At 40.7% G+C, this 18667-nt stretch overlaps 1 protein-coding gene across 4 annotated transcripts in view; it reads right to left on the minus strand.

Moving 5' to 3' along the window:
* Nucleotides 1-11636: 11636 nt before the first annotated feature.
* The window catches only part of kirrel3b (kirre like nephrin family adhesion molecule 3b), a 171352-nt gene continuing 164321 nt past the window's right edge, over nucleotides 11637-18667 (minus strand). For all 4 annotated transcript variants that reach the window (XM_030743868.1, XM_030743867.1, XM_030743865.1 and 1 more), the window contains one exon: nucleotides 11637-15265. In XM_030743868.1, the coding sequence (XP_030599728.1) occupies nucleotides 14804-15265 (462 nt within the window). In that variant the 3' untranslated portion in view covers nucleotides 11637-14803. The remainder of the gene's footprint in view (nucleotides 15266-18667) is intronic.

Genomic DNA, 18667 nt, shown 5'->3' on the forward strand with positions numbered 1-18667 from the left:
TGCTTCTAGTGACATAACTCTTCCATTCTTTCTTGCTATTGAAACATTTGTCAACAATGCCACAAAACAAACTCATTTCTGAAAGGTCAGAGAGGTAAGACATTTTCAGAAAGTAGCCTGGTAAAAGCAATCCATGATTGAAGACAGCATCAGTGTAAAATTACCTATTGGGTCACATTGAGGAGAAATTCACAAGAATGGCATACACTCAGAATGGGGAAAAAGGTGATTTAAGTGACTCTGAGCATGGCATGGTTGTTGGTGTCAGATGGGCTGAGTATTTCAGAAGCAGTGGGATTTTCCCAGACATCTCTTGGGTTTGCAGATACAGTGGTTGAACAAGCTTGGACTATAGCAGCAGAACACACTGGGTGCCACTTGGTGGTTGTAGTAGTTCAATGGTGTGGGGGATATTTTGTGGCACACGCTGGGCCTCTTAGACCAACCGGGCATCATTTAAACACTACAGCCTATCTGAGTATTGTTGCTGACCATGTCCATCCCTTCATGGCCACAGTGCACCTATCTTCTGATGGCTGTTTCAGTAGAATTATGCACCATGTCACAAAGTTCAAATCATCTCAAACTGGTTTGTTGAACATGAAAATTAGTCCACTGTACTCAAATGGCCTCCACAGTCATCTAATCTCAATCCAGTAGAGCACCTTTCGTATGTGTTGAACTGGGAGATATGCATTAGGGGTGTCCAGCTGACAAATCTGCAGCAACTGAGTGATGCTATCATGTCAATATGAACCAAAGTTTCTGAGGAATGTTTCCAGCATCTTGTTGAATCTGTGCCACAAGGGATTAAAGCAGGTCTGGAGGCAAAAGGGGGTCCAACCTGGTACAAGCAAGGTGTAAGTACTGAAGTGGCTGATCAGCGTCTAGCATCATTGTCCTATTTTTTATTATTTTGTGAATTGCTGTTATCACATTTTCATGTTTGGAGGTTGGTTTTATGATACTGTTGGCATGCTGTATAAAAGCAGAATATAATTAACTGGAAATTCTAGGACTCCTATATTAGCATGAAAATAGCACAGAGACAACATATCAGCTGTTAAAATTGAAAAATGTTGCTTTATTTTTCAGTTTTTGAATTCACTGCCAGTTTCCAAAAAGTTGGGACAGGAGGACATCTTCCATTTGGTGCTTTTTAATCCCCATTATTTTTTTTTCTTTCCCAGCATTTTTAATGTAACAACATTTTGAGTACTGGAAAGTTTTCATGGCTTCTATGACCGTCTTTGTACATCAGTATCATGGGATTTATATTAAAAAAATATTGATACTGTTTTCTGATTATTTAGTGGAGAAAACCTGAAAATAATTCAATGTTAGAAACTTGAAAAAATGCTTTTTGAGTAAACAGTTACGGGCCAGACTTGCTAGATTAAAAGAAACTCTTTCAACCTTTCCCCGTTGTTTATTGATGTTGCTGGCTGAAACATAGAACCAAGTGATTCCAGACACATGCGATTTAGACCATTTAATGGGTTCCTGTGGGGTCAGGATGTGATCTATTTTGGTTTGGTGCAGACTGGCTCTGGCTGCAAGGTGTTTTTTCATTCCAGCGGTTCCATCACATAAGTCTTTGCCATGGCTTATTTCTGCAATAGGCTGTCTTGTGGCACATATTCCTTGTGAAAAAAGAAATATTACAAGTATCCAGATCCATGATGTATTGTCACATTTGTTGGGTGCTGACTCTTTAAGTTATATTCCGATTTGGAATGACTTTATGGCAGAAGCTAAGCTTCACCTGCACAACATAATGATTAAAAAAAACAAAAAAAACAACTCACAATATTAAAATAAATAATTTGACCCAGAAGGAACCACAGCTAGAAGATGAAGATGGTAAAATGTAGGTAAAAATGTGAGTGTTCAGGTGGTGTAACTTGTTTTGACTGGCCACTTATCCCAGTATGGCAATACAAACCTTTAAAGTTTAGCCAAACAACACTGTCTCCAGTGAAATATCAGAAAACAGACAATAGGTGCCAATACTTGTTTCTGTTCCTATATGTCATAGGTGGTCTTTTTTTTTTTTTTTTTACATATATCCAATGATACTGAGGCTCAAAGTTGGTTATAGAAAACATTTTGCAGGAAAAAAAAAAAGGTTTTGGTTTTATATTGTGGCATCTGGAATTGTTGTTGTAAAAATCAATTTGGTTGCACAGAATAAAAAATGCTTGAAAAAGATAAAAAAAAAAAAAAAAAAGAGCTGACATAAAAAAACAAAACACCAAATTTCAACCCACTTTGTAACTGACAATTTTCACAGTATGAATGTAAAGCAGGTGTGGCTATATTACAGTAGATATGCTTTAAGTTCATGTTTCTCTGACTCTTTTCCTCAGCTATCAAATTTTGGACACGCCTTCTAGTTCAGTGGTTGTTGATTATTTAAGATTTAGATTTAGATTTTAGATTCTTCAAAGTATGCACTTCATGTTTAGATGGCAGCTTTGCACATCTTGGCATTTTCTCAGTCAGCTTTAGGAGGCAGTCACCTGGAATGGTTCTCAGTTAACAGCTGTGCCTGTCAAGAGTTAATGTCTTGAATTTCTTGCCCTTTTTAACATCTTTGAGTCCATCAGTTGCGCTGTGAAGAGGTAGCGTTGGTATAGCCCTGTTTGAGTAATGTTCTAATCCATATGATGGAAAGAACTACTCAACTAAGTAAAGAAAAACAACAGTCCATCATTGAAGGTCAGTCAATCCGAAAAATTTCAATAATTTTGAAAGTATACTCAAGTGCAGTCGCAAAGACCATCCAGCGTTATGATGAAACTGTCTCTCATCAGGACCGCCCCAGGAAAGGAAGGCCAAGAGTTCCCTCTGTTGCAAAGGATGAGTTCATCAGAGTTACCAGCCTCAGAAACCACAAGTTAACAGCACCCCAGATAAGAGCCCGCCTAAATGCTTCACAGAGTTCAAGTAGCACACACATCAACTGTTCTGAGAAGACTGCATGAATCTGGATTTTATGGTCAAGTTGCTGCAAAGAAGCCACTTCTAAGGAAGAACAACAAGATGGCTTGGGCCAAGGAACACAAGGAATGGACATTAAACCAGTGGAAATCTGTCCTTTGTCTGATGAGTCCAAATTTGAGATTTTTGGTTCCAAAGGCCATGTCTTTGTAAGACACAGAAAAGGTTACTAGATGTGTAGTTCCCACCATGAAGTATGGAGGAGGAAGTGTGGTATATGGAGGTGCTTCGAGGGTGACACTGTTCCAAGGTACACTTAACCAGCATGGCTACCACAGCATTTTGCACGTCGTCCCCTCTGGTTTGCGCTTAGTGGGACCATCATTTGTTTTTCAACAGGACAATGACCCCAAACACACCTCGAAGCTATGTAAGGGCTACTTGACCAAAAAAGAGTGCCCTGACCTGTTCTCCACAATCACTAAATCCAGCTGAGATGATTTGGGATGAGTTGGACCGCAGAGCGAAGGCAAAGCAGCTGACAAGTGCTCAGCACCTCTGGGAACTCCTTCAAGACTGCTGGAAAACCATTTCAGGTGATTACCTCATGAAGCTGACTGAGAGAATGCCAAGAGTGTACAAAAGCTGTAATCAAAGCAAAAGGTGCCGACTTTGAAGAATCTAAAATCTAAAACATATTTTGGTTTGTTTAACACTTTTAAGTTTACTGCATGATTCCTCATATGTTCCTTCATAGTCTGGATGACTTCAGTGTTAATTTACAATGTAAAACATTGAATGAGAAGGTATGTCCAAAGTAGTACTGCATATATATATGTAAGCCCTTGAATAAGCCCCGAATAAGATAGGATAAATAATACACTTGATATAAAAAGTTAATTAAATTAAAGGTTAATTAAATAAGTGGCTTCTTAGGTGAAAATTTCTCCTTGAGGATGAAGCACTTTTAGGGCACCGGAAAGGTTTTAGGTTGACTTCCTCATCAGTTTTCTTCTATCCATAGACTTCTAATTATTGTCACAGTGGGAGATGCTCTTCACTCACCTAAATCTGCACCCTGATTACGTTTGACATTTTAATGCCAAGTGTCAAAACTGTTCTCCATATGTGTAAATGAGTTCAGAATTTCTTCATTATGCAGATGAGGTTGGTAACATTTTGAAAATTCTAGGATAAACATTCCTAGCCTATGACTCATTTCATTCAACAACCTGTATAATAATTAATGATTAGAAGGGCACAAAAATTAATAATACAAATACATGTGAATGAACAGCCAGAGGAACGGTGTTTGTGTTATTCTTGTGAGTTACAGAGGGTGAGCAACGTTTCCTCTCTGCCTTAAAGAATATAAATGTTATTTACAATCTGTAGATGGTTAAAAAAAAAAAAACAAGAAAAAAAAAATGCTATCTAACTTGCAAACACAGGGGGGCAGTATGGATTCAGAATCCCCGAGTGACAAGCTCTCATAAATGAGCAGGTTTTTCTAAGCAGCATATCTGCAAGTCTTGTATGTTTGATATCTGATCCAAAATGTTTGATCTCTGCTATATTCTCCAGTTTGCCATTTTCACTCCTACCTGATGTTCTCTTGAAATGTTTAGGCTTTTCTACTAACTTATCCACAGAATAAAAAAAAAAAAAAAAGGAAAGAAAAAAGAAACAGAGGAAAAATTAAAAAAAAAAAAAAAATCCAGCCTGTATTGATGCCCAGTGGCATGACACATTATGAATCCTTGTTTTTTTTTTTTTTTTTCTTTATGTGCCTAATTAGTAACTTTCACTTCACATAATCTCATGAAAGGGTACGTTTTGTCATGTGAATGGTTTACATCTGACTTACCAAGAGACACTTAAAGGGAATGTTCAGCTCATTAGAGAAATGACTCACTGTTTTCCATCCTTTCTCCATTCCTTCCTTGACTACAAGTTTGGTCACAACCCCTGGGCGTAACCCCCTTCATCCACGCTTGTGTGAATAACTCAATAACTCCCATCCATGGCACAATTAAGGCATTATTACACCCTCCACTGGACCTCACGCTCTGGGGTGAATTGTGGGGTCCATTCCTGACCCCTATTCCGTCAGTCCTAGCCCACTGTGAAGCCTTGGCTTCTCTTATCCCTGACCCATTTTACACTCCCTATGTGCCCCGCTTTTACACAACACACAAACAGTCCTTTGCGATACTCATACACACACACATGCACCCCCCTTCCCCGCGCGCCCGCTGTCTCCACCCAGCAGGCATAAGCATGGCATCATGAGTCACGCCAGCCACAGCAGCTGTGCATCGGGCGCCATGTGGGGCACTTGTCCGGCCAAGCAGTTAGATGGGGGCGGTGTGAGTATCGTTAGGGGTTGAAGGGTGGCACCTTCCCTCTGTCTCTTTCTCTTACTCTTCCCATTTCGTGCCTCTGCATGAAGGAAGCCATCTGCCTACTGCCAGTCATCTATGGCTGCGAGAGAGTCTGTGACACTTTGCACTTTGAGGTTGCCTGTCACCCACCCACTTCTTCCCTTACACACAAGATGAAACCATGGTGACCATCTTTGACTTTTCCTTTTTCCTGATATCTCTCATTTTGAGTTTCAGTTGTTTTATGGCTTTGCAGCTCCAGTCTTCATCACCCCAACTTGCTGCCGTATCATACAGCTCGGACGCTGCTCATCAGAAGTTTCTGACTGTTCATTTGAGCCTTTTTGCCATTGCATTTTCATTATTTAATTTGCTGTGGTCTGTATCAAATCTAAAAGTTTTGAAAGCAGGATTTATTAGCTCAGAAATTTTTATGTACTCTAAACTGGTTTATCTATGTGATAAACCATGGGACCTGAGTCAATATTTGTGCAATTTGTTCCCTCGCAAGCTGATCAACCGCTGAACAAAACCACGTCCCTTTATTCTTTATCACTGAAGCAACTCCAGCCCTCCTCTCTTGATAACATCAGAGACCAAGGTCTGGTTTTTTTTTTTTTATTTAATTTTTTTTAAAGTATTTTAGCTTTTGGAAAATCTTTTTTTCAGTGGATTAACTGAAATAAAGGTCATCGCTGCCTTTCATCAAACTGCGGTAAATAATGTTTCATCATGATTTACAGGAATTAAGTAGATAAGCTCGTGTTTCAAACAGCCAAGTCTCAAGCTGCCAAAACAACTGCTCGTGTTATTCTCCCTCTGTGTCCACTGTCCATGCATCATTAATATTCATTCACGCTAACAGTTTCTTGAATGCTTCCAACTCAAAGGGCTGACGCTAACAAATGGACTTGCAATAGGAGACTTGCAATAGGAGACTTGCAATAGAAGGCTTGCACTCCAAATGTCACGTCTGCAGGCTGTTCCATTTGTTTTGAATGCACTCCAAATGAAAAGCAATTTAAGAGCTCCAGCCATTAGAAAGAGCCCTCACCATTGAAGTGCAAAATAAACCTTAATTAGGAAAATGATGATTGTTCAGTGCGTGTGCTCATTTTGCTTTACAATTAGCCGGCCCCTTTTCTTATACCACCCTCTGACAATTTATATACTTCAGCCTGTCTACATTTGCAAAATGTCAACATGCCAGAGATTAAATTAAAGCAGGTCTCTGTAAAGAAGACACATCTATCATATCAATACTGACACAAGATTAACTGGTTGACATTTCTCTCCACTAAATTGGCACAATGGGACCTTATACAGAAGATTCTTTATCAACGAGCCCTGTCAAACACACACAGTGCATGATGGAGAATATAATTAAGTCAAATATCTGTTCTGCATCTATTTTTTTTTCTCCAAAGAACTCTTAAAGTTTATATGCAATATTTTTGTCCTCATATATCAAGGAGGCAGTAAAATTATGCTACAGAAAATGTCTTTCTGTTAGTCTGGCCACAGTTCAGAGTCTATACACAGATGTCTGTGTGTGCCGAGGCATGTTTAATAATGTGTTCCCACAGCCTCACGCTTCACCTGTTATAATACAGTGCAAATACATCCAGAATAATTAACAGTCTAATATGGAAAGATGATATTTGATCAGTGCAAATTGCCCATACTGTGACTCCAGTCAACAGAGCTGGAACAAATAAAAGCAAGCCTTAAAACAGGGAAAGGTCATAAGATCAATAATTCATTTAAGATGCTCCCTGGGATTGACTCTCAGTCAGCTTGTAATCAGGAGAGGAGATTTATTTATCTTAACCAGCATTAAATGCACATTCCTAAGGCAGAAAAAACATTGTGCCACGTCGGTCGATTTTCACTGCCCTCACAAGGCCACCGGTTTTTCTGTTTTATTTACCACCCAGCACCTGGCAAGGTTGAGCTCTTTAATAGTACTTCAACTGTGGACTAAGCATCTGCTAAAAAAAGGAAAAAAAAAAAAGAAAAAAAAACTTTGGAGAAGAAAAGCCAACTAAGAAAAGTTAAGGATAAGGACAAATCCAAGGACACAAATGTTTGGAATGCAGGAAATCACATTGTAGCTTTACAGTTGCACAGTAATAGCCTGCAACAATATTGAATAGAAAGTTATGGTTAATCTATTGTGAGCTGCATGCAGTATTATGCTTCTATAGAATAGGATAAAGGAGCAGTAATATTAAATAACACCTGAGTCATGATTTATTATAATTACATGTGTCTAGAAAAGAACATATTTTGCAGTGCTTTCAAACATCATTTAGTAAGCAGGTTATTTTACACATGCAGCTTCATGGGAGTGGATTTCTGACTCACAGAGAGAGACACCTCTTCTGATTTAAATAATGCAGCTCTGCTGTATGGGGTGGGGTGGGGGGGTGGGGGGGGTGGGGGGGGGGGGGGGGGGGGGGGGGGGGGGGCTCCAGGGCCTATGTTGGCTCAAACGTTACAAACCTGCCCGGTTAGAAAGATTTACCAAGTTAACTATTAAAGCCAACATCCAGCTGTGGTGCAGAAACACGATTTTCCAAAACGCAATACCTTCAATTTGTTGAATACGGCTAACAAGACTGCTTTCCAAATGAGGCTGAGATGCAGCATAATCCCAGGCTGCCTTATATCGGAGGCAGTTTTAATTTCTGAATAAATGAAGTGCCCCATTTATGAAGTGCTATATCATAATCAGCAGGTGGTGGTTAAGCTGGCTGGTGGCCATGTAAAGTGCACAACGGGATTCAGGATGGCATCCAGAGGTGGCATGTTTGGTGAAGAATAAGAAAATTTTGGTTTTGATTAAAGTGTAAATAAATGTACCGTGGCCACAATCTTCCACAGCCCCAAACATAACCATAAAAAGGTGTGACACTGTTGCCATGGCTACAATTAGATTTATTTATTTATTTATTTATTTCTACCATATAATCAGATGTTTTTGCAGAGAAAATGCAATTATGTTAATAGAAAATTTAGGTACTGTTTTGTTTAAAACGAGTTGTTTATTTTTCTCCTCCTACCTAATGTGCAGTCAGTGGCTAAAATATTAAACACTGCCTTTTTAGGATACTCGCAACATTCGATGTTTCTCCAAAAGACAGATGTTGGTTGTTTTTTTTTTTTTTCTTTTTTTTTTTTCTGCTCAGGCAGCTGTCCTTAGCAAACAAATGGCTATAAAGAAAGTATTTCATAGGCAATTGCATCAAAGAAGCAGCGGTATGGAGATTTGCTTCAGTGTGTCACTCATCTCTTCCTTTCAGCTCACTAGTAGACCATATGGTTTACAGTTAGGAGACTATAAATGAGTTTGACTGACATTCTAATCAAGCTGTCTGCTTAGAAAGAAAACCTGACAATTTAAAATGCCAGCTAACACACAACACAACACAAAAATAATATCAAGAACATGCTAGATTTGCTGGGGGGGGAGGCACATGTGTTCACCACCTAACCACTTTTTCTTTCACACCATGTAAATACCTGTCTGTAGATAATTTTGTAATGAAGTGCGTTGACATACTGAAAAGCTTAGTGTGCCATTTGCTCTAAATTTGTGCCTTTGTTAAATTGGATTCCAAATGCAATTATCTGCCAAGGTAATTCATGACACAGGAGCCCGTCACAACGGCTCATTTGAAGGGATGCAGAGTCATTTATGAGTCATTTTGTAACAATACTGTATCTCTCCGAATAGGTGAGGCCCATGGGGAACTCAACAAGCTTTCTACATTTTCCGGGAAGGAAAGAATGAATGATTAGCTCCTTCCAATTCCTAGTTCCAAGGAGAGTGTTTAAAAGCCATAATGCAAGCAAATGTCTGGCCTAGATCTGTTCAGTAATGAGTTGGAGCTCTATGATTAGTCAGATCCATCACAAATGGCACAATTTGTATAATGTTTGGAAAACATGGCCATTTTTATTCACTATGGGAAACTTTTCCAGGGAAATAATGTTGTTGGCAGATGAATTCTCAATATTAAGACCAGACTGGTTATAGCACTTGCTCAGAGGTAAGCTTATACACAGCAGTGAGTCTTTTCTCTGCCTGGGCTTGATGTGCAGCAGTGAAATGCTTACTTTTTTCTCTTCTAGGCTACACAAATAAGAATTGTTTCTGATTCCAACTTCAAGAATACTACATTCCCACACTGGCTGCAAGTGGATTAATCCAGCTAAAGAGTAATTGCCCTTGCATTGTATTGACTCTGTGCATGAGGGAATTCAAATCACTTTTAAGTTTCTGTTCTTTAGGATTGCAGCCAGTACTTCAGGCAAGTTAAGGTGTTTATGCGAGTTCATTTAATTTGGAGTAAGACTGCAATGGTCCTATTAATGGATTAAAGGGCTGCATGTAAATGTAATGGTGTGAATCTGCTGACTGCCTAGGAAAATAGAGGACAAAGCGAATAAACAGTAGTGTGCCTACTTTTAACACTTAAGCCGGCCACAAAATACTCTCAACAGCTTATTACTGGCTTACTGTCCAACAAGAGCCACCACGCAGGTGGATCAAGGACGTGGACGTGATTGCCTCTGTACTTGTGCTGCCACACCTGCAAAATGCTGCTTTAAACAGGGCCGCGTTGGTGTTATTTCTACACCCCTTATTTATCTTCCTCTTCTCATTTTTCATTTTGCTACACAGCTTGAAGCTGCATTTAGCTTCTGCTAAAATCTGGTCCACATTGACGCACTATTAAAACATCACAAGGGTGTTCATTATAGCGGAGTTCGCCCGTGTTGCCTATATACAGCAATTGGATCTTGCATTAGTCAAAATGTATATGCTGTGTGCGTGTTTGCGAGGTGAATTTGAGGCTGCATAATTCCTGCACTCTTTTCGTCTATGTTGGAAAACCTCACTTGGGCTATTAATGATTAATATTTCCCAGTGGACACTATAGTTTAAGAGTTTTGATAAAGGCTGCTCACTGTTAGGAGGAGAAAAATAACTTTTTAAATCTGCAAGAACAATAAATAATGGCGAAGAGTTTTATGCAGACAAAGGAGTAAAATCAACTCACGACTCTCATTCCCACTGACAGACCAGAACAAAAATAAACACAAACTCAAACATCAGTTTTATTCTCCAAATATACAGAGCAAAAGCATCATAGATTCACAGACCAGTACAGTTAAAATACAACTTTTTTCATTTTTTTTTTCTTAGATACAGAGGGCAACCTCCTGAAAATAGTGGTTCACCCAAAAGCATTTACACGTCGTCTTTTAATGACAATTACTGTATGGTTATGGTTCACTATTTATACAAATCCTTGAAATGACCATTTAAGTAAAGTACTTTCTCAGCCTTGTGTCATGTAGCATTTGCAAGTAGTTTGCGTTATTTGGAGTACAGAACAAATCAACCAATGAGAGAGAAGGGTACTCATTTGACTTCCAAAAGGCATTCCTATTATTCTTCCCATTTGCTTATGTGACTTGTTGCAAGCTGTCCGCTGCAAACCAAACCGCACTGATTTACCAACGTACCCTGCAAGACAAAGGAAACTCTAAGAGTTGTTTGCAAATGCTATTTTGTACAGGTCTTACACTTGTATTTTATTAAGTTACTAACAAGGTATTGATTTGGTAGAAAAGAAAAAAGTGAGAGAAACAGAGAGAAACTGAGTGACAGAGAGCATTTACACAGTTGAAAAAGGCTTATTATCATCAGTTCAGAGGTTCAAATTGCACTTTTGCTAATGTGCTCCATCATGCACAGTGACTCTTATCATACACTGATGTAGACTCCAGATAGCCCGGTTTAAAAGTTCCTCTGCACGCATGACACAACCTTGAAAGTACTATTTCTGAGTATTTTTTTTTTCCAGTTAATTCAAACTGAGCAACATTTTTGTGCAATAAACATGATAACATTGCCAGACCACAGAAAGAGCCATTACAAATACCAGGTTAGAAATGTTCTTATGCACCGTATTACAGGCTAGTCTTCAGCATCTCTGAAAAACAGTCTACCCTACATCCTCTGCTCTGAAAGGGTTGCTCTGTTTTATCAGGAAAGGGCAGCAACCCCTTGTAATTGTTCCGGGTCTTTGTGTTTATTCATCTGTTATGCCCTGGCATCTGTGCAGTGCTTGTAGCCAGGCAAACAGGCGCCGCCAGCACCAGCCGGCGAGGCGTCCACAGGTGAGCAGGGCAGACTCCGTCCCCACATGGGCTTTGATTCCCAAAGACTGACATGGCACTCACATCCTCTAGTACTCTCATGCCCACTGTAGCTGTTGCCATTCGGGGGGTGGGGGGGGGGGGGGGGGGGGGTGGGACAGAAGGCTGGCCTATCAAATATTTATCTGTTTGCTGTGCAGTGTGCAGATTCTCTGGACTGGGAAAATGCATTATGTTTGGATCAGTGCAGATAGAGAAAACGATCCATTTTTAGAAGGACAACAAATTTGTTTTGTTTTCATGAAGAGTTGCTAAAAGTATGGCAAGTTTTGAATGGGCACAATTTTTGAATTCTGATCATGTAAATGTAAAGTAATGCATAACATAAAGATATTTTTAAAAAAAAATCCCCCAAAGTAGATTACACTATAATTGAATGTTGGTGATATCAATGAAATCATTTAATCCTACCCTCATAAATACTGAGAAAAAAATAAATGAAAAAGTGCAACACTCATACTTGACAGTCACAGTGGTGCCAAATGCAATATATGCTGGACATCTGTGCATCTCTCAGAGGGGCTGCAAGAATAATCACCCCTTACTGTATTTGACTTCAAAGCTGTCCCAGCTATGCTCAGCTTCTCATCCTATAGCCTCGTGTGTGCCTGGTGTACAGAGTGTAAGTTTTCCCTGTGAGATCTGCGGGAAGAGAAAAACTGCTCGCACAGGCCTTTCATGTAGTTTGTGAGAAACAGCAAGGTTGATGATTTTTTTTTGTTTTTTTTTGGAAAGGAAACAAAGAAAGAAAAATATTGTCTGTCTTTACAGTTCTGATGCCATGTGGGTTTGTTGAGCTCTGAAACAGTGTAATCTGAATGAGAAAGAAAGAAAAGCCAGGAAAAATTATATACAGAGAAAGACAGCATTAGAGATTTATATACAGTCTGCTAAGTGCCAAGCTGGATTATCAGCGTTGAAACAGAGCTTTTTGTCTTAAGCTGTACAATGGGCACCAATCCATTTGTAAAATTAGAGTCCAAACCGCTGCCACTCAAGTGGAAAGCCCCATTCAAATGCCTTGAATATAATCATATGTAAAGTGCTTACAACAACAACAACTTGCTTTTGTTAGAAACACCGTGCTTGTTTCTTCATGGGTTGAGAGGCAGATTTTGTAGTTTCAGGCTCACACAGGTACATCCCAATTGACTGCTGCACTACATACTGAAAATCTACCTTATTAGATTTTTTTTTATAACCATTTATACTTTTGTGTGATGTTTTTGTTTGATTTGACAAACCGAAGCTGACACTAACATTGCGAGCCACTGTTTTTAAATCTTTTTTTTTTTCAACAGCAGTTTGTGGTTATTTTTCAGGAAGTCCGCTATATTTTACAGATCTGATAAAATAACAAACAGTATGGTTGCAACAGACCTTGAAAATGCACAGACATATGAGGCAATTGAATGCTATAATTAAATGTAATGTGGTGCAATATGTAACTGCAGCTACTGCAAAAAAGGATCAGTGTTTATTGTAAAAGGATGCTCTTATCAAATCCTGTTAACACAGCTTAAGGTTAACAACAATAATATGGCAGCATCCATGTGTGTGGCAGCATTAAGACTGCAATATGTTTGCACAGTAGCTGCACAGCATCTGCTTTGCACAAAACCTGTTTTTCTGTGTCACAAAACGGCAAAACTCTCCAGCATCACTTCTTTTCTACCTCAAAACATGCGCGGTGTACGACTACGACACTCCTGACAACAGGTTCACCTTGAAAATTTTACAAAAAAAGCATGAGTGTTCGTGGTGCTAGTTAAATCACTACTCTGCCTATACTCTCAACTAAAGCAATTACAGTGTCAGTGATTTCAAAATAAAGCCGATTCATACATGTCACATACAGTGGATAACAAAAATAACAATGCACTCAACAAGCCACCACCAGCCCCACAGTAGCTCTAAATGAATAGCAGACATCAAAATAAAACACATTTTCTAAATTTGCTTGTTATGTCCCTTGATGACCATCACAATCACAAGTAGGTATACAGTCAGGATGCACTAAGCGCCGGTGTCAACAGCGATATTGACAAAAGCGATGGGATAACCACACGATGAGAAGCTAAAATATAATGTTTACATTTCCTTTAGCAGGTCACCTCAAGTATATGGTTGATGATCTGTGGCGTTACAAGGAGAAATTCACAAGCACAACGCATGTTGTGGTTTGTACTCATTTTGGCTTTCCTGCTGCAGCCTTGGAGCTGGATTTAGCGTGGTAACACCACGGCGGATGCAGCTCTCCTCACCAGAAGAACAGATAGTGTGCATCTATCTCGCTTAGTCAAAGTTTGTATTGACCCAGTTCAAACAGTTCAAACAGACCCTCAAGGCAAGTAGATATGGACAAAAAGAGACGCCCATGTCTCATTTAGAGTCATCCATGAGGGAAATCAGAGTCAGAAATTAGATGCTAGAAAAGAAATTACAGTCGCATATGTACACTGATATTCTTTTATCGCAGAGTCTCAAAGTAAAATAATGACTCAGGGATTTAAAATGAGATCTCAGCCCATCTTTATCTGCTCAGCTCTGTGGCCCAGATACAGCTACGGAGAGAAAAACAACCGTTCTTTTCAGTGTTTGAAACGTCTGTGGGCATATGGAGAAAGTTTTCTTACACCTACACAGGAGACGAGTTTCGACAAGCCGGGCTTAACGTACGGTGTTTAAAGGAAGATGGGAGTGGGAAAAGTTATTGTTTTAACAACTAAAAACCACATGCACATTTAATTTTGTGCTTCAAACTACAAGAGAGCAGCAGGACACTGGCTTGCACTCATTATCAGGCAGTTTGTGCTGAGTGCCAAAACTCTCATGACAACAATTCCAGTTTTTCAGAATGACAATCTTCAGAAAGCGAAACTGGTCCGTCCCAAGGGTGCTGATTGTCACACAAGCCTTGTGATCTGTCAACAATGTCACAGCAAAACCCCCAAAGTTTAAATGCTGGACTTGTGTAGTGTCTGTGTTGGCAAATAACCTCTCTGTGGCACAAAGGAGGGAGTTGATGAGTTGAGCATGAGCGAAATATAAGGCTTCTTGATCCATTTTTTCGGGACACTGGGGAGTCTAAACAAGTCATGTGGTGCATTAAAGCCCCAGTGTCTTCAGGCATCCACGGGAAACACCTAACATTGTTTTTATAGGGGCTCCTTGTTTCTTTCAGAGTTTTACAATCCTAGCTGCGTGTTTCACCCCGTTCCAACGCCCTTCCTCTCAAGAGGTCAGACATGGGTCTGCATGCGCTTCTGGAGGGGCCGAGTGAGGTCTGAGTTCTGCGAGGAGGACTGGGAATAGTGAGATGAAGAGGAGGCAGAGGCCTTGCTGTCTTTGTCGAACTGCACGTAGCCGTCTGGCTTACTGTAGCTGCTGACGCTGCTGTCACACTGCGTGTCGATAAAAGAGCTGGAGTCACTGAGCGAACCGCGCTGAAACTCCCGCTCACAAAGCTCAATGGAGCTGCTGCCCATGCCCAGCACAAAGCGTTGGCTGTAGTCATACAGTCGGTTGGGACCAGCTCCAAGAGTGGAATAGATGTTGGTGAAGGACATGCCCGTCGGTACCCGCTGCTTTCCCAGGGTACCTGTGTTCGTGGGGTTCCTCACCTCAGTGGTCTGACTACCTGTCATGGTAGGTGTGTGGTGCTCCTTGAAGGTATTAACACTGTAGTAGCCATTTGTGGGGTCCTATTGAAAACACAAGAAAGAAAGATTATTAGTTTTAATCTTATATTGTATGCTTTGCCTTTTTTTTCTAGAAAGTCTGTAGCACACATATAAGTAAAATAAAAAAAAAAATCTGAGGAAAAAAGACATATATAAAGTTTATTTGTTTACATGTACATTTACCTGTGTCCTCAAAGCATAACAGAAGTCAAGGTCAAACTGGTAGCAATTAACATTCAAATTCCAATAAATAAGGAAATAATCTGCTGTGTGCAAAAAAACAAGACAAGAAAAAAACAACACTGGTGAGGCTTAGGGCTAGGATTTAGTCAGCCCCCACACAAACCTTAAAATCATGTCTCTCGCTAATTAGGCAGGCCTTGATGATTCATAGTTTGGCATCCAATGTGTCATAGCAAAGTTCACTCTCATACCGCCTTTAATTGGACCTAAATGGATTGTAGTGTTTATAATTTCATGTATGCACCTAAATGGCTTCTGAGACCAGAGCTGTGCCACTTGTTTGTCTGCTTGGCTGCAGGCACTGCGCTGTTGCTAAGGGTCCAGTTAGGGTATGTGTGCTGTTTTTTTTTTTGTTTTTGTTTTTTTCAGGTTCTTGTGTGAATAGATGTAAATGTCAAGCACAGTGAGCATGGTAGCAAATCCCAAAGAAGAATGCTCATAATGGGGAAATGAGAGAGACGACCTGAGAGGATGCTCGTTATGCTTGTCATTACCAGAAAGCAGACAGGGAGATTGTTTGCGTCTGCCCTTTATCACTTTTTCAGTTCCCCTTTTGCTCTTGCCTCATGCATGGTGCCATTAATCGGGATCAAAAAATTTGAGCACGAGAGAGAGCGAGAGAGAGAGAGACGGTAAAAAGGCTAAAATAACAGAAGCATACCCCAGAAAGACAATGTTAGCAGTCATTTGGACAAAAAAAAAGTTTCTGTGACACTGACCATCTCCAGCAAGCTGTGTGAACAGATGACACCTACACACAGTGGCCACTTCATTAGGTGTAACTGTTCAAGAGCTCGTTAACGCAAATATCTGACCGGCCAATCACATGGCAGCAACTCGGTCCACTTAGGCATGGAGATATGGTCAAGATGACCTGCTGAAGTTCAAACCAAGCATCAGAATTGGGAAGAAAGGTGACTTAAGTGATTATGAATGTGGCAAGGTTGTTGGTGCCAGACAGGGTGGTCTGAATATTTCAGCAACTACTGATCACCTGGCATGGCCAGCTCTTAGTTTTACAGAGAATTGCCAAAAAAAGAGAAAATGTCCAGTGAGCAGCAGTTCTCTGGGCAAAAATACCTCGTTGATGTCAGAGGTCAGAGGAGGATGGCCGGAGTGCTTTGAGCTGTTAGGAAGGCAACAGTAACTCATGTAACCATTTGTTACAACTAAGCTACACAGAAGAACATCTCTTCATATAGGCGATCTCCTCTAAAATCTGCCATTATTGTGTGGATGTCCAGTCCTGAAGAATGTTTTTGTTCTTATGTTCTGAACATGCCCTCCGCACTGTATAGCACCTGCTTAACCTAGGATCTGCTCCCTTTTTTTTTTTTTTTTTTTTTTTGATCAAGCAGTCAGCTAGTGAAGAGTAAAAAATAAAGTGTTGAGGCATCCACTTGTGCACCGGCTGCCAGGCCGCCTACATTCTCCCATCAGACCATCATCCCTGCTGTGAGGCTTGCCTAAACAGGCCGGGGTAGTGCTCACTCCGCAGGCCATCTGGCAGGTCTGTGCCCGCTGTGCCCCACACCAGTGGCCATCTCACTTTCTGCTAGCTTTATGCCCACTGCTAAAACACCCTTTCAGGACCTGCTGGCCATCATTAAAAATGTGTCAGCTCTTAGAGGCAATGTGATGCAGCCTTCAAGTGCTGGTGACAGGTATATTGATGACCAGCAGCCACAGCTGTTAGAGCATAGCCTAACTTCCATCCTCTTTTACAGGGAAACTGTATGCAGCCTCATTCTTGAATCAGTCCAGAGCCGTAAGGTGGTCCCCTATCCCCAATGGGCCATTAGGATCATTGCACCGGAGCACCACTGCTCATCTGCACAAAGCAGCTGAGACAGTGGAAAGGAAGAGGAGGTAAATGGTCTGCCTTGCAGTGCTGATGCATAAAGACAGGAACAGACAGCACATTGTCTCTGTCTGTTTTACTGACCTATCTGCAGATGTTTTTCAGATAAGGGGCTAGCTCAATCTGTTTTGTGCTACTGCCATATCATCTTGTCACAGAGGGTTCACCAAGAGATCCCCTGTTCAAGTTCTATCTAAAAGGATCAGAGATTGTGTTTTCTTGTCAACTCATTGGCATTTTCGACAGTGCCTCACCTGCTGGAAAACCCCAGTTCAGGCCAACAGGCAAAATCTGTCTGAAGGAGCTGTCTTGCTCTGATTTGCCCTTACTTTGACTAATAGAATTAGTGGTCTCACACAGGTTATCAGTCTCACCATCTTCGCTTTCTAATAGGGAGGACTAGGGCAGGGCTACTTTACAGCCAAATCCCTCTTTTACACCTAAGAGCACGGACTACTCTTTTAGGTCAGGGGTTATCTCTCTAGAGGCCTTTTTTTTCTCTTCTCCCTGCATCACAACAGATGTAGAAGAGGCATTTCACCTGGTGCACACTCTGTGTCATTATGTTTTGCCCACGGCTAGTAGACAGATGCAACAGCTGTTTGTCCACCACTGAGGACACTCACAAGGTGTCTCTGTCAAAACAGTGGTTTTCTCACAGTCTGTGTGATGTTGTCATGCAAGCCTGCATTGCAAGAGAAGCAGAACTTCTGCAGGGCATCCGTATGGATACCACACAAACTTTATCCTCATCCAAAGCCTTTCTCAGAGGGATGGCAGTGTCGTACATCTGCACAGAATCATGTGCATCTTTCCGTGCCCCTTCATCTATTTCTATCTGTACAGTGTATCTGAGTCCTGCCTGGCTCAATCACTTATAAGCGTGCTAGACAGCTGATGACGCGTTGTCAGATCGAGCCTTTTCATGCACATGCCATGCGGTGTTCCTCTAATCTCATCATGGATTAAGTGAGCTGCACGGTGTGTAATGTCCCACTCTCCTGCTGCGGGGGTGGAATTGAGTGAATGGAGTGTACTTTTTTAAGTAGTATTTTTCCACACAAAGCCCCATCGTAAATGACCAAAAATACAACTTCAGTGCTTAAATGCACTTCACACTTAGTTGTAATCTGATGTCCTTTAACTGTGTGGACATTGCAGTCAACAGTCGGGCACTGGCCACTACCAGCTATGTTCTTATCTTATTATTTTGTGAGATACTCTAGGAGATGCTCTGTCAATATTGACATAGCTCTATAAGATACAGGCCCCACTGACTTGGCCTGTGCTGCTCGCCTGTGATAAAGAAAAAGTTGGCT

The sequence above is a fragment of the Archocentrus centrarchus genome, chromosome 13 (genome assembly GCF_007364275.1).
Source record: "Archocentrus centrarchus isolate MPI-CPG fArcCen1 chromosome 13, fArcCen1, whole genome shotgun sequence".
NCBI classification, from domain to species: Eukaryota; Metazoa; Chordata; class Actinopteri; order Cichliformes; family Cichlidae; genus Archocentrus; species Archocentrus centrarchus.